The sequence below is a fragment of the Macrosteles quadrilineatus genome, unplaced genomic scaffold (genome assembly GCF_028750875.1).
Source record: "Macrosteles quadrilineatus isolate MER2022 unplaced genomic scaffold, UCM_ALF_1.0 Scaffold_8__2_contigs__length_117827958, whole genome shotgun sequence".
NCBI classification, from domain to species: domain Eukaryota; kingdom Metazoa; phylum Arthropoda; class Insecta; order Hemiptera; family Cicadellidae; genus Macrosteles; species Macrosteles quadrilineatus.
This window is the reverse complement of record NW_026542601.1, coordinates 45091243-45108611: the sequence shown is the minus strand read 5'-3', so window position 1 is coordinate 45108611 and position 17369 is coordinate 45091243. Positions and strand designations below refer to the sequence as shown.

Sequence of the window (17369 nt, the reverse complement as noted above, 5' to 3'; positions counted from 1 at the left end):
TTATTTGACGAATTGAATACTCTCGGTAGTTTATCCATTATAAATCAAATAGTATAATACAATAATATTCGTTGCAGGCTGGGAATAAAATAATTACTGATACTTTGGATTGAACATCCAAGATGTTTGCAATTGTTTTCGTATTTACCTGACTTATAAAATAAAAACTTGAGTTCACAGGACGTTGAATACTAAGAATTTATTTCATAGCATCCACAATAATACAATAACTGTAATTAAAGTAGACGAATTACAGGAATTATTATCGATTCTAGAAGAGAGTGAAATAGTAATTGTAACTTTGACATGTTAACGTTATGTTAATGTTTGGGAATGATTTACTAACAGATATTGCCCATCAGTGTAAGGTAACAAATTAAGAACCATAAAATAATATATCTAAAACAGTCCTCTTGGGCTTCTCAAGAATGTTCAATCCAAAGTATCAGTAATTATTTTATTCCCAGCCTGTAACGAATATTATTGTATTTCTACTATTTGATTTATAATGGATAAACTACCGAGAGTATTCAATTCGTCTAATAAAGTGTTACAAAAAAAACCCTTTACTTATTCGGTGCAACCGATACATACATTCCGAAGAAAACCCCATAACCACCCGGTACAATCGATATATACATTCGATATTTATGACGTCAGTATAAGGTTTCTGTACATGTGAACTTGTGCTCTCCCAAATACCAGTCCAATACCAATACCAAACCAATGTTTTTGGAGTAATTTCTTCATCGACTGTGAGTTTTTAGGTTATGATTATGATACTAGGCTACTTTCCGGCCGGATTGTGTATTTTTTATTTTACTCAACATTTTTTACTTTATTAACGTTTTCCAGAATCGCTCCAGGTTTTTTATAAAACCTCTCCATTTATTTATTATTGCTTAAGTTAAGAATTCAAGAAGAAATAAAGCGGGAGTTAAGCTAGGCTACAGGCTATTGCGGTCTTCTAGTAGGCCTAATCATTCGTTATTTAAAACAAATAAACTGATTTAGGATTAAAAATATAGGCGAATTTTGTTAGTTTGAAGAACGTGCCGGCACTGCTTTTGTTAAAAACTCATATTTAAATTGTAATTGTATAAATTTGATAGGTTAACCACTATCATGTGCAAGGTTAGGTCTAGTTTTATTATTTTTTTGTGGATTTGTAAAACTAAACAGAGTATGCCTATGTTTATAAATGTTTGCTGAATTGAATTAACACAAGTACCCTAGCTAATTTAATTACTAGGCACACTTCCATATCTGTTGTCTAAAACAATCGAATGAAAAATTATTTGATATAAGTTTATCAATCATTTGATTCAATATATCGTTTGGTTTGTAGGTTATCCCACAGATAATAGAACACTATTATTGGTTACCGTAACCTTAACTTAATTGGTTCCTTAGTCTCTGGTTAACCTAACTAACCAACGATATATCAAATGGAATGGTAATTATTAATAATCAATATTTTCATTCGGTTGTTTTTGACAACAGATACGTAAGTCTACCCGTCTAGGCCTATTTCCCATTATGGTAATCACTTAAGGGTGCGCTCTACCCCTGCGGTTTTGTTTAAACGAGTGGGTCTGGGGCTTCAACAGTGTTTCCGAAGGGTACACTTAACGTAGAATCTAAGTTATGGTGGCATTTTGAAGAGGTTGAAGTGGTTTCAATATGTTTAATATCATACCATAAAGCTTGAAAATCTTCTTTAGATGTATATGAAAAACGGAAATTTTAAACTTCTTTAACTAGGTACCGGTAATTATAGAATTGTTACTTTAAAATTCTAAAACTAGGGTCGCATAGATTGTTCTTTGTTCTGTAAAACCCCACTCATTATTTTTTACTAGCATGTATGGGTTGTTAACAAAGGCAGTTGCCGTGAACGTCTTCAAGTGTTTCTCGCGGCGCTGTTCAATGGCGCAACATAGCTACTCAATCCCGAGCTGAGGTAGAGCGCACCCTTAAATCTAAGTAAGGAATCTGGTTAGTATTTTCACATAAAAGTCCAGTTAGCTTAATCCAGAGCCTATTTAACCTAACAGCACTCAACACATAAGTAACTTTTGTAGCCTGTACAAAATTTAATCCAAATTCAGTAGTGAGAAGTTGGAAAAATCAAGATAGTTTGCTGCACATGAATGCATCTTTGCCTTCCAATGCTTGATTTAAAAAACAACTAGGTATTTGGACTGTTGTTTTGGGTGTTTTGTAGGCTACATTCCTCTCCTCCCCATTTTTATTTTGTGATTTATTGACTCACTAAACACAATGACAACTAACTTAGGCTTTAGTTTTTATTTTTAGCTTAACACGTTCAATGCTGAGTAATAAGGGAACGATCTCCTGTGGCAAAGCCACTATGGTGTTTAAAAAATTTCCAAACTCCTATTCTAAACTCATAAGCCGGTAGCCTACATACGAGAAAAATGTATAGGCGTAAACAGGTGGCGCCAGAGGCGTAACTAGTCTGACTGCACCCCAATGCAAGTATTCCCTGTGCGCCCCTATTCGTCTAGACTCATTCTCCTCCCCAATAGTCTCCAACGAAACCAAAAACGACATTTCTCCGTACTATTCTCCGTATTTCACTACACTACATTGTACAAACTATTTAATTAGAGAAAGATTCAATCTTTGGTAGTTTTTTCACTTTTTCATCTTATTGTTTTTTCCTTTTACGGAACTCGGCACCACTAGGTCTTTTATTTCCATCCATTTTGTTCAGTATAGCGAAATCCACTAAAACACACAAATAAACGATCTACTGATTTCAATTGCAGAACAAATGTACACTGACAAAAATTTGTTTTGTATTATTATAAAACAAATAACACTACTGATCGTACAACAAAGACTGACAGGGACACATGGTTGTGGCTACTTAAATAATACTGTAAGATTTTATCTGTCTATCTTTGTAGCTAACAAAAATAAACAATGACTGCTCTTGTTAGCTACAATCAAGAGCAGTCAATTCTTGTGATAAGAACGTAACAAGCGCAGATGTGCAACGTCACACCGAGGAGATCACGATAATAATAAACAAAAGAGTCACCAACATTCTGTTGTGACTGTAACAAAATAATGCACCATGAATATTTTTTACATTATTTTTTTGTAAGCTACAGGGAGCTTTGCTTCAACATATTTTTTTGCTAAACATTTTCCAGAATATCAGTTTTTGCACCCCCCTGAAGGCCTGCGCCCCAATGCTCCGCATTGGTTGCATTAAAAATTACTGTAATGTTTAATGGCTGAATAAACAATTTGAATTTTGACCCAATGTATTTCAGATCTTGACTTTTGTCGGTAGGTTACTTAGGTCGGTGTGAGCAGTCAACGCCTTAAACATAGCCTACTATTGCCAGTTTCACGTTGATGTTTAATCTGTATATGTATTAATAGTCAGTGGTTTTTAAGTTTTTAGAAAGAAAGTTCTTGAAACCCGAGCCTAATGTGGATTTCCTTTCAAAATTAAGCCCTAAGAATACACATTTTGAGATATTAACTTAAATGGTCGATTGCATTTCCAAAACTTTGGTAGCTGAGAATACCACTCAGCTATGTGGGTAACAATGTGTACCTAGCTTACTTTATACTTAATTGACAGGAAACATTCACATTTCGAGAAATCGTGCACAGAACATTTTTTAGCTTATCAGATTGGTATGGTATAAAAAGTGTTTTAAGTTAAAGAGACATAAGTATTCCAGCATATTGAATATTGATGCTTTACAGTTGCCTTGACATTTGTAATGAATTGGGCTACTCAGTCCTTTTAAACCTAAACTTAATGCAGGTTAGTGTTTTTCTAAAAAGTTATAGACTAAAAATTATTTCTAAAAAATAAAATCATGGTCTAGAGCCTTTCCTAATGTGAATGTGCAACATTATTACAGTTAATGGCCATTTATCACTTTAAGTATCTTTAATTCAGTAGTTATTCAATGAAATTATTTTTTATAAAATTACCGGTACTGATTACACGGTCCTGTTTCTTTTTTCAGGTACTAAATCTTCGTAATATTACTACGTTATCTATTTTATCTTTATCTTCCACATCTTCTTTGTTCAAAATGGCTGACACTGTTCTAGAAAATCGCAGTAAGTACACTTATTTTGTATTAGGCTAAGTTTATTAATGTCGGATAGAGATATAATGCTATTTCGCATTTGTTTATTCAATATTAAAACATCTTTATTCCTTTATATGTGCATACAATGAGTAGTGGACCAATACACTTCTGATATGAATATTAAAATAATAAGTACTACATAATGACATGGAGGGATAAAAAGTCAGTGTATAGTTTATAAAAATTAACTAATATCATTAACATTACTTATCTTTAGCCCTTGCACTTGTGATATTTGTTGGAGTGCAAAAAATATTAATTGTTTGATAACTTTCAGATTTGCTAGCCAGCTATTGTAAACTACCGGTATTATAAGTGCTTTTTTATATAGGTACAGGGTGATCAACCTTAGACCACCATTGGGATAGGTATCAGAAACAGTAAGAGTTAGAGAAAAATTTAAATGGGGAACATTCCTTTATTTGTTGTGGCAGTTAAAAATATGAATTTAGTTTTTAAAAATTCAGCTGCTATTTCCCAACATGGTGGCCAACCTTGAAATTTCTTATGGAACACCCTATATTTTATCATGTTTTCGGATAGAACATGCAATTTAAAAACGTTTTTATTCTTGACATTCTTTCTATAAACACACTCGTTTAGCGGTTACAGCCTATGAAAAAATGTCTATAATCTTACTAATATTATAAATGTGAAAGTTTGGGTGTTTGTTTGTTTGTGTGTTTGAAGTTCAATCACGCATAAACCACTGTACGGATTGGGCCGAAATTTCAATGATGATAGCTTACATTCCCAATTAACATATAGGCATATTCTTATCTTAAAAATCCTTTCGGGCTCCACCCCAGTGGCTCTGTAAATCCCCATGTTAACCTTATGAGTATTCATATTTAAAGGGAAATTAAAGAATTTAGTCAGCTGTTTCAACTAAAAAAGTTGGTTCTATGATATGGAAAAGCATTAAAAAGTTATAAGATTTACCAACAGGGTGCAGCACTATATTTTTTTGCATTTATGATAACAGCTAATTTGAACTAAGCAGCAACAACAAACTGATTCGCAATCAGAATCAGAATCATCATTTATTGTCTTTCAGCATTACATACATGCAATAGACAGTGTCATTTTACATGCAAAATAAATAGCCTAAAAAAATACATAACATACAATTTGTAACAGATAGGCTTATAACTATAATACTGATTTAAAAATTAACAGAATGCTCTTTATAAAATTCGTCTAGGCTGTAAAAAGGATTTTGGATCAGCCAGTCATACAACCTTTTTTTAAACACTTTAAGCTCCAGAAATTTACAGCTATCACTTAACTTATTAAATAATTTCAAACTAACTATATTAAAACTATCTTGACATTTACTTAACCTAGTATATGGCAGGTCTAGCATAGATTGGTTTCTTGTATTATGGCTATGGATATCTGATCTTAAAACTAATAAACCTAAATTAAAATCTTTTTTCACCTTCACCAAGCAAACAAATATATACAAATTTATCACAGTTTGAATTTTACATTTTTTAAACAAAGGTTTATGCCTAAGCTTTCCATTTTTTTTCAAGAGAAACCTTATTCAAAATACGAAGTGCTTTTTTTGGATTAACAAAACTTGATCTATTTGGGCACTATTTCCCCAAAGAATTAGGCCATAATTTATGACTGACTGGAAAAATGCGAAATAAGCTGTTCTAACATATGACTCAGGTACAATATCCATCAGTGATTTGAGCAAGAAGGTGACTCTAGATAGTTTACAACATACTAACTTAACATGTTTTTCCCAAGATAAAGTACTATCAATTACAACTCCTAGAATTTTAATATTTGTTTTCTGATCCTGGTTGTTGGCCCTTAGAGTACAAAGAAGATTTTGAGTTTTTTCTAGGTTTAAAAGGAGGTTATTTGAGCAGAACCACATCTTAGCTTTATCTAGAGTTTGTTCAATTGTTGATTTGAGATGGTCATAATCTGAATGGACACTTAAAAAACTAGTATCATCAGCAAATATAATAGTTGATGAGTTGGTTATATTGCTAGCTATATCATTAATTACCAGAATAAAAAGTAGTGGTCCAATCACTGAACCCTGTGGCACTCCGGTGTTCACTTCAAAACAATTTGTCACATTACCACCTGCATCAACATATTGACTTCTCCCACTCAGATATGATTCAAAGAACTTGAGTTGAACACCACCGATGCCATAGTGATTAAGCTTATTTAAAAGAATTTGGTGATCAACACAATCAAAAGCCTTGCTCAGATCACAGGCAGTGATCTGGGCAAGACTTCCGCCTTCAAAAGCCAAAAGGATCTCTGAGATAATTTCTTCTAGGGCATCAGTAGTAGACAACCCTTTACGGAAACCAAATTGGGAATCAGGCAATAAATTATGGATATCTAAAAATTTACATATCTGAGTTTTCACTACCGCCTCCATAATTTTTACTATGACAGGGACTATACTCCCCGCAAACTTTCGTGGCGGCTGAGGGATTAGGACGGCCGGGTGGTGGCCCGGCCCCTAATTAGCCCTCGCTCGGCTGCACTGGGTTTTGACCATGAGTTAGGCACTAGGCGTAATGCATAGTTGATAGAGTTTTTGTATAACGCCATAAAGTGTATTAAATAACGTCATTTTTGTAACCTGCATCAAATAACAAGAACATTGAGCCCAAACACGAAATAATTACGATGATTTTAAGTATATACATGGTTTTAAAATAAGAGACAGTTTTGTGAACAGTATATATATTTAAGGTTACTGTATTTACAAACCATTTACACTACTGTTCACTAACTATCTACTATTGACAATTATGTTCAGAGAATGTCGTCCAAAGTCACGCAGGAGCTGAATGTAATACCAAATAATTGTGATATTATTAAGTACAGGCCTACTCTTTGTTTGAGAATAATATATCGTTTTTAGATGAAGATATATATTTACGATTACTTACAGTGGTTTCGGTTCTTCATAAGACGAAGTTGGCTTAACAAAAACATATTTATTTAAATCAATGCTAAGAGAATGTTTCGCTACGTATAGTCGTTACGGCAGTGTTCAGAAATTCAGATGACTCATCCAACTGTTGTTGTGTATCTTGCATTCCCCGGTGCAAAGGTCTTATGACACATTCTCCTGCTCGACTAGTTATTTGTCAGTTCAGTTGGTAAATTGTTTCGGTCGTGTCGGGGTCAGTTCGTAGTCGGAGTGAGTGTTTTAAGCAGTTCATTTATATAAATCAGTTTATGGTGTTACGTGTAACATGACGTCAGAGGTACTTCATACACAGGCTAGATCAATTGTTGCGGCGGTTATTGAATACTTTTACGAAGAGAAAGCGAATATGGGACCTCTAAAAGATGTGAGGAAAGTCTTAGAACGCGTTGCTGATTGCACAAAAATTTCAAAGAGGACAATTGAACGAATCAATGCGCAACTACGTGAAATGAAGAAGACACGTGAAGCAGAAGTCATTCCGATGGAAAATGTAGATTTAACAAGTGATATTGAAGAACCCGAATCTCAAGATACATCTACACGAAAGAGGCGCATTATCATCAAAACACCAAGAAAAAATGCCAAGGGTACACCAAAGAGTCGACCAGTAACAGGATTAGACAGTTTCCAAATGAGTGCGATTAAGCGGCATGTTATAGAATACTATGAAAGAAAAGAAGTTCCTACACTGAAGAAATTCCTGGGTTCACTTGAAGAAAGGGGGTTGTATGGTAAAAGCGAGTCATCGTTGAGGGCCGTTTTGAGAAAATTAGGATTTGTATACAAAAAGTTTAATGGAAGAAAGGTACTAATGGAAAAGCCTACTGTTGCACTATTAAGATGTCAATTTCTACGGAAAGCTCGAAACGTCGACATGGATCAAGCTATTTTTCTCGACGAAACATGGCTCAACGAGAACATAGTGAAGGAAAGGGGGTGGACTGACGGTTCGGTCAAAGGAACACTAAATTCACCTTTGGGAAAAGGCAAGAGATTGATTGTGTGTCATGCTGGCAGTGCTAATGGTTGGATAAACGCACCTCCTCTGATTTTTCAATCTAAAAAAACTAACGATTACCACGAGGAGATGAATGCCGAAATATTTGAAGGTTGGTTTTTTAATGTCTTAATCCCTGCCATCCCTCCTGGAAGCACGGTTATCATGGACAACGCACCTTATCATTCACGAGTGAAAGACAAGGCGCCAACTTCGTGTTCAAGAAAAAGTGATATGATCGACTGGCTCACCAAGAAAAACATACCATTTCCTATCGATGCAAGAAAACCGGAACTATATAACCTCATCAAGATCCACAAACCAAATATGAAAACGTATGAGATTGACAGCAAGGCATCTTCACAAGGTTTCAAAATCATACGCCTTCCGCCATACCACTGTCAGTATAATCCTATAGAAATGGTATGGTCCGAACTAAAAAACTATGTGAAAGAAAGGAACACCACGTTTAAATTGAAAGACGTTGAGAAATTGTTGATGGAGGCTGTTTCTGCTGTAACACCGAACAAATGGGCAAGTTACGTGAAACATGTAAAAACAATTTTGGATAACGATTGGACAAGTGAGGGCCTGAGTGATCGTAGCGTCCAGGAAATGATCATCAGCCTATGCCCTGGTGACAGCGACGACACCGAAGAAGACTCAGAGTCAGAAGAAGAAGACATTGGCTGTAATCTGTTGAACTAAAAAAAGGTAACAAAACTTGATTAAAATATTTATCGTTATTTTAGGCCCATGTAAATTTTTCAATTAAATTTGTTGTGTTAATTTTTAAACTTATTTTACTTTATAAAGGGATTCTGCACATCTACAGGTAAACATTCTCACAGTATGAGTAGATTATAATGCTTTAAAAATGCTGTTAGCCCGTTCTACAAACGGTTATCTTGTGGTCAGTTAAATCTCATATAATTAAAGAAAATATCACCAATCTAGTCAATGTTTAAACCAAACTTTAGTTGTATTCATATATAGATTCGAATAACAACGGCATGGTGCTAACAGATATTTCTTTTCAGGGAAATGGTTCCACCTCCAGCAGCTCTTGCGAGAACCAACAATTCTATGTATATAATTGTAAATAGTTAGTCAACAGTAATGTAAATAATTTGTAGATACTCTTAGATGTACATCTTGATCTGAAAACTGTGTATTATTCTTTAAAAACGTGTAGGTCTGTACTTGTTAATATAGAAAATATTTTGTAACACATTCAGCTCTGGATCTGGATAACATAGTAAATGGATTTTGAAAAGTATTGTGAATAGTTTTTAAATTGTCTAAAATGTATATAATTTATTCTATGATTTTATACTTAAACAAAGTGTAGGCCTGTATTTAATAATATCGCAATTATCCTTTTGTTTCACATTCAACTCCGGCGTGATTTGGACAATATTCTCTGTACCGTACATAATTGTAAATTGCATATAGTTAGTGAACAGTAGTGTAAATAGTTTGTAAATACAGTAACCTTAAATATATACCTTGTTCAAAAAACTGTCTCTTATTTTAAAACCAAGCATATACTTAAAATCATCGTAATTATTTCGTGTTTGGGCTCAATGTTCTTGTTATTTGATGCAGGTTACAAAAATGACGTTATTTAATACACTTTATGGCGATATACAAAAACTCTATCAACTATGCATTACGCCTAGTGCCTGACTCATGGTCAAAACCCAGTGCAGCCGAGCGAGGGCTAATTAGGGGCCGGGCCACCACCCGGCCGTCCTAATCCCTCAGCCGCCACGAAAGTTTGCGGGGAGTATAAAGATATTGGGCGGTAATTTTTCATTTGAGACTTATCACCTAAATGAAAATTGGGACAACTCTAGAAATTTTTTGGGAATTTGGAAAGCTACCCTCAGCAAGACAACAATTGATGCAAATAGCAAGTGGCGTCAAGATTGCTTGTATTACATGCTTTATAACACTTGTTGAAAGCCCGTACACATCTTTACTTTTCGAAACTTTCATTTACGAAACAACTCTGAGCACACTTTCACTGGTCACCATTTCCCACTTGAAGTCGGAGCTGGGCCTTCTCGCATGTTGAAGAAAAACTGCTGGTGCCACAGGCGATGGCTGGATGTTGTTCCTCGCCTCCTTGACAGATTGAATGAAGAAGTTGTTGAAATCTTCGGCAGTGATTGAAGCATCACACTCCGGTTTCTTCTGTGCTGATACCCTCCGAATTAATGTCCAGGCGGCTTGGCATTTGTTGCTTGAGTTTTCAATATATGCAGCATTAGCGTTCCGCTTAGCTTGATTTACATGCATTTTGTATTGGCTCCTAATGCGTTTGTAAGCCTCAAAAGAAGCTTGAGTTTTAATGTTCATGTAAATTGTACGGTAAGCCATGACTTCCTCCTTCAACCGAGTTAACTCTGGAGAATACCATTCCTTGGTTTTTGTGGAGCTCGATGGTTTCTTTTTTTTTTTGAGGTTTTAAGTGGGCAAGCTTGATTAAAAATCCCAATTATTTTAGAAAAGAATAGGTCGAACCGGTCTTCAGCAGATAAATTGTTTTGACACAACAGGTTAACCCAGTCAATATTGTACAAAAGTTCAAAGAAGTTGTCCAAACATCGTAGAGACAGATTTCGGAAAATAAAGCTTTTAGGATGATCACAGTTGAAGAATGATTGAAGCTGTATGATGGACTCCAACCCGCTGTGGTCAGCAATATCGAGGGGAACAACTTGAGTCTTGCAAAGTTCTTCTGGGATGTTTGTAAATATATTATCCAAACAAGAATTTAAACGTGTGGGCATATTGTTGAGAAATATACAGTTAAACTGTCTCAGAGTATTTAACAGCCTTTTAACAGTGGATTTGTCTTTTGTTACATCAAACATGGAGTTAACATCACCCCCAATAACAATGTTGGTCTTGAAGCGACTAAGATGGATTAGCAATAGTTCTAAGTCCTTTAAGAACAAGTTTTCATCACCTGCTGGAGAATGGTAGATGCGTACAACTATTATTTTAGGGGTTTCTATCATGACGGCAGAACATTCAAAGCTAATTTCAGTGCACAGCCAGTCTATATCCAGTACTTTGTGTATAATATTCTTGTTGTTTGAAACTAATATTCCAACACCACCTCGCCCTCGTATATGATGTTTACGGCAGTACATTGATAGAGGTGTGTAACCTTCAACTTGTAAGTATCTGACCTCTTCTTCATGTAGCCAATGTTCACTAACACATAATATATCATATTTGTGCTCTTGGGCTTGAAAGCTCAATATATTTTCTTTGCCCCTCAGTCCCTGAAGATTAATGTACAATAATTTGAGGACATTTACTTCAACTGGGTTCAACCCACTATTGCACTGAGTCAGAAAACTGTTGTTAGCACTACATGTTGATGTACTCAGGCATTTATTAGCTACTTTTTTTGTTTGAGCTACTGGCTTCTTCCGTAAAAAATATCTAGATTTTTCAGAGGGCTCATAACGACTATTACAAGATTTGATAGTCCCTGAAGATCCATTATTCATGTTTGATTCTTCTGCTACTTTAATCTCGCTTTCATTTTTATTTTCGAGATGGGATATGACTTTCTGCAAAGAATTTATTTTACTTATTTTAGGGGTGCTAAATCCTGAAAAGGGTGTAGTGTCATTTACTGATGGAGAGTCAATTTCATATGGGGTGTCACAGAGCATCGTTTGGCTTGATAAAGTTGAAGGAATGTCCAACTCTTGGAGAGGTTGAGTTGTTTACTGAGTTTATCACTGCCAAACATATATATATATATACAGGGTGTTTTTTAAAAAACTTGCATCTTTATTTATGTAAAAACCGCAATAGATAGAAATATGCAGTTTGCGGGAATCATCTATTGACGTAGGGGGACCAATTGTTTTGAATTCAACGTTACATTCACATTCCCCCCCTTTCCCCCCCTGCCCCCAACTTATTTTTTTTAAATAGCAAGGTACCCCTTGTGACATATCAAATAAAAGAGCATAAAAAAAGAAAATGTTTGATGAAAAAATACCCCCGCCGCAGCAAACCTGCAGACTAAGCGAATTTCCATTTGATGGACCAGTAAAAATGTTGGTTAACCTAGAATTAATTGTAATATAATTTCTGTCAATGGATTCTTATGTAAAAATGGCTGAAAAAAACGATGGTGAGAAGTCTACCACTCTACGGAGGTGCGTTGGCCTTGTATGAAAGGTTTTTCATAATGGCTACCGGAAATATTTATGTTTTTAGCCAATAAGTCCTAAATTATTACAGGTAGCTTAAATAAGTAACTGAGTAAATTTTAAAGAATTAAATTGCGCAAATTTTGGTATATAATAAGTTAAGTTAAGGTAAGTAGTTTCATCTTTACAAGAAAATAATGTTGTCAAACAATTTTAATAATTTATTCAGGCAACAATGTTACAATATGTTACAATGGCAACAATAATTTATTTATTTTAATAAATTATTTTATTTATTTTCAGGGAAATTTTGAGTTATGGATTTCAAATTGGCAACAATGTTTGTTTTGTTCCAGCTGAGAGTTCTAATTGTTGTTGTTAATATTTCAACATGTTTCTAGTTTACTTTCATGAGTTTCTTGTTAATCCCCCTTAGTATGACGATTGTAAAATAGAAAAATTAATATCGAAACCTGTTTTATTTGTGAAAAAAATATACACGACGGTTGTGAGGTGTCATATCTCACTGAAAAAGGAATTGAAGCAGTACACCGACCTGTAAAGCAAGGAAAATAAATTAATTCCATGTAATTTAATAATAATAATAATAAAAATATAAAAAATAATAATAATAATAAAACGTCTTCTGTTTCAAGCAGTTTTCAGTAACAATACTGTTTTTCAAAACTACTCAAGTCAATACAAAAGAAATAATATAATAACAATAATTGACTTATTAACTAACAATACCTTAACTTATATTTACAAAAGACATTTTTTTGGAGTTCAGTCGGAAAGCCTAAGTTTTTTTTTTACATTTTCTGGCAGTTGGTTGTATTTCTGAGGAGCAATAAAAGAAAGCCACTTTTACCATGTTCTAACTGGACGCGAGCACAGAAAACATACTACTATAACCCAGAATGCCAACCGCGTGGTAAAAAGCATTAAGCGTTTTGAGAGAGCTTTGCCTGTCAATCGTAGGCAGCGCCACCAGCGTTGCTATGCTGAGTGCATGGCAACGCTGGTGGTGCTGCCTACGATTGACAGGCAAAGCTCTCTCAAAACACTTAATGCTTTTTACCACGCGGTTGGCATTCTGGGTTATAGAAGTAAGTTTTCTGTGACGCGAGGCAAGTGCAGCAGGCCATCCTGTCTTGTACTCCTCTCTCTCACATCTCTCCTAGTAATTGTTGGTCAAAAAGTTTATAAAAAATGTAGGGTGCAGTTTATTAATTTAATGTTTCCAATCAGAAAGCAGGAGGATGAAACCAGTTGTTCCCGTTCGACACGTTTTAGTGAAACCTATTTTGATTTCAAAAGTAATTGTTTTTTGTGCACAGCTGAAGTAAGCCTAACATATAAATAGAGGAAAAAACGAATGATTTGAAGCTCAGACGCTAAACTTAAGAACATCAGTGCTATAAAAGTGCAACGAACTTAATGATGAATGGGCTGACAAAGTCAAAATACGGTTTCTAAATGTGTTCGATTTGCCTGCTATGAAAGCATGTTATCATAAACAATAATAGTAAACTTTCGAAATGGAAAATCTATACCACAACAACTTAGTGACGTTCCTAAAGCTCTGCCCGGTCGCCCAGGAGATGAACTACGCCACGAATCATTTTAAAAGTCTCAATGTACATGAGAGAAAACGATGAAGAACAATTAACCATCAGTGACATAAATTGAAAGAATTTCTACCTGCAACCTGTGAGTATGAACCTTACAGATAAGTTTATGAAACAGAACTCATATAACATTTTGAGAATTAAATCTTTATTGACACAGTTGGAACTAAGGACATTGTTATTTTTAAAAGTACAGCTTCTTGTGTGTTGCAGGAGTATCATAAATTAAAAACTAAAGATGAGACTGAAAAAGAACAAATAAATATGATTTCAGCAGCAGCCACATTAATCCGCAACGAGATTAAAGATATTCCTATTGTTGTGGTATAGATTTTCCATTTCGAAAGTATACTACTGTAAACATTGTTTGTGATAACATGCTTTCATAGTAGGCAAATCGAACACATTTAGAAACCGTATTTTGACTTTGTCAGCCCATTCATCATTACGTTCGTTGCACTTTTATAGCACTGATGTTCTTAAGTTTAGCGTCTGAGCTTCAAATCATTCGTTTTTTCCTCTATTTATATGGTAGGCTTACTTCAGCTGTGCACAAAAAACAATTACTTTTGAAATCAAAATAGGTTTCACTAAAACGTGTCAAACGGGAACAACTGGTTTAATCATCCTGCTTTCTGAATGGAGATATTAAATTAATAAACTGTGCCCTACATTTTTTATGAACTTTTTGACCAACAATTACATGGAGTTCAGTTTTTTTTCCTTGCCTTACAGGTCGGTGTATTGCTTCAATTCCTTTTTCAGTGAGATATGATACCTCACAACCGTCGTGTATAATTTGTTCACAAATAAAACAGGTTTTCGATATTCATTTCTCTATTTTAAAATGGTCATACTTACGGGGACTAACAAGAAACTCATGAAAGTAAACTAGAAACATGTTGAAATAATAACAACAACAATTAGAACTCTCAGCTGGAACAAAGCAAACATTGTTGCCAACTTGAAGTCCATAACTCAAATTTCCCTGAATTACAATAAATTATTAAAATTGTTTGACAACATTATTTTCTTGTAAAAATGTAACTACTTACCTTAATTTAACTTATTATATACTAAAAGTTGCGCAATTTAATTCTTTAAAATTGACTCATTTACTTATTTAAGCTACCTGTAATAATTTAGGACTTATTGGCTAAAAACATAAATATTTCCGGTAGCCATTTTGAAAAACCTTTCATACAAGTACAAGGCCAACGCACCTCCGTAGAGTGGTAGACTTTTCACCATCGTTTTTTTCAGCCATTTTTACATAAGAATCCATTGACAGAAATTATATTACAATTACTTCTAGGTACAAGTAAATTTTAAGCTATTTTTACTAGTCTATGATTGGATTTACACTGAAATGTCTACTTAAAAATATAACATTTATTCCCGATTTAAATAGAATTAGTTTAACAAGTACTTAGGTTTGCTGCATCAGGGAGGGTAAAACTGTTTTTTTTTTTGTAAAATGGTAATAGTTAGTAAGAAATAAAAACATTTTCCAAATTTGATCAAAATATGTTCATAAACAAGCAAACTACAACAGTTTACTCATTCTCCATAAGAATAACATGGGAATTTTAAATTTACAATTTTTTGGAATTTTCTCCGTAACCATTAGGCGCATAATAACGCTTCAATATACTAAATTATTTGTTTTTTGAAGCTCTACAAAATGGTTTGGAAATTAATTGCTAAATTTTATGTTTTTTGGGTCAAAATTGGGAAAAACCTATTTTTACCCCATAAAACCCCCCGTAAACACCCGTTCCCATGGTCCGATCATGCTGGATCGCGAACTCGTTCGAATAGACGTAGGTTTACACGTTTGTACCAAATTTCATCAAAATCGGATCATTTTTGCTCGAGTTATCGTGCTGACGGACACATATATATATATATAAATATATATATATATGAATTTGAAGGGATGGTGTTTTTGGCCTCTAGGGACCTCAAAACGAAAAAAAAAATCGGTCCCGCGTCCAGGTCTTACCATGAGTACTACGGTAATAGCTTATTCCCTATATGGGAAATTCGCTAAAATTGAAAATCGGTTCATAAATTTGTGAGATATTCCCCCCCTCACCCCCCCCGGAACTTAATTGTTTTTAATAGCAAAGTACCCCTTGTGACATATCAAATGAAAGAGCATGAAAAAAGAAAAATTTTGGTGAAATTTATTTTTCATTTGATATGTCACAAGGGCGGGTACCTTGCTATTAAAAAACAAGTTATGGGTAGGGGAAAAGGGGGGTGATTATCTCACAAATTCATGAGCCGATTTTAAATTTTTTTTCACCAAAAATTTTCTTTTTTCATGCTCTTTCATTTGATATGTCACAAGGGGTACTTTGCTATTAAAAAAAATTAAGTTCCGGGGGGGTGAGGGGGGGAATATCTCACAAATTTATGAACCGATTTTCAATTTTTTTTCATCAAACATTTTCTTTTTTTATGCTCTTTTATTTGATATGTCACAAGGGGTACCTTGCTATTTAAAAAAATAAGTTGGGGGCAGGGGGGGAAAGGGGGGGAATGTGAATGTAACGTTGAATTCAAAACAATTGGTCCCCCTACGTCAATAGATTATTCCCGCAAACTGCATATTTCTATCTATTGCGGTTTTTACATAAATAAAGATGCAAGTTTTTAAAAAAACACCCTGTATATATATATATATACAAACATCCACTTTTATACTTATAGATTAAAGTCATCAATTCAGCTCAGGGGCTAAACCATGTCTATTGATATGAAAAAATTACTTTTTGGTGTTCATTTTGCATCATCTCCTAAACAAGTAGGTTCATAGCGAAAATGTGACAAGTAAATAAGACTTAAAATTGCATCCACATTCCAAAAAGACCATAAAATACGTAAAAAATATTAATTCTATTAAATTTAAAAAATGGCAGCAATCTTGAAAATTGGAAAACTGGTCTTTTTGGAATGTAGATGCAATTTTAAGACCTATTCATTCTTAACATTTTTGCTCTAAACTTACTCGTATGGATGCAAAACTTACATGACGCAAAATGTACACCGGAAGTCATTTTTTCATAGGCTGTAACTCCTAAACGAGTGAGTTTATAGAAAAAATGCCAAGAATAAAAAAGTTTTTAAATTGATAAAATATAGGTTGTTCAGTTCCACAAGAAATTTCAAAGTTAGCCACCATATTGAAAATGCCGGCTGAATTTTGAAAAACTAAATTCATATTTTTTACTGCCACAAAAAAATAGAGGAATGTCCCCCATTTAAAGTTTTCTCTAACTCTTACCGTTTCCAATATCCCAATGGTGGCCTCCTTGGGTTGATCACCCTGTAAGTTATATACAAAAATTTTAGTTGACCCAAAAGTTTGACAATTTTTATAGACTTGTGCTAAATAAGGTCACAGAAGAAATAAAG

General features: G+C 34.2%; 1 protein-coding gene across 2 annotated transcripts in view; it reads left to right on the top strand.

The window, feature by feature from the left end:
* The first annotated feature begins 705 nt into the window (after positions 1-705).
* The window catches only part of LOC128999974 (macro domain-containing protein CT2219-like), a 35329-nt gene continuing 18665 nt past the window's right edge, over positions 706-17369 (top strand). The window contains exons 1-2 of one of the 2 annotated variants that reach the window (XM_054426796.1): positions 706-755; positions 4023-4119. In XM_054426796.1, coding sequence (XP_054282771.1) covers positions 4092-4119 — 28 coding nt within the window. In that variant the 5' untranslated portion in view covers positions 706-755; positions 4023-4091. Of the gene's footprint in view, positions 756-1082; positions 1135-4022; positions 4120-17369 lie in introns of those variants that run through there. The other variant, XM_054426795.1, reaches the window with a different exon arrangement.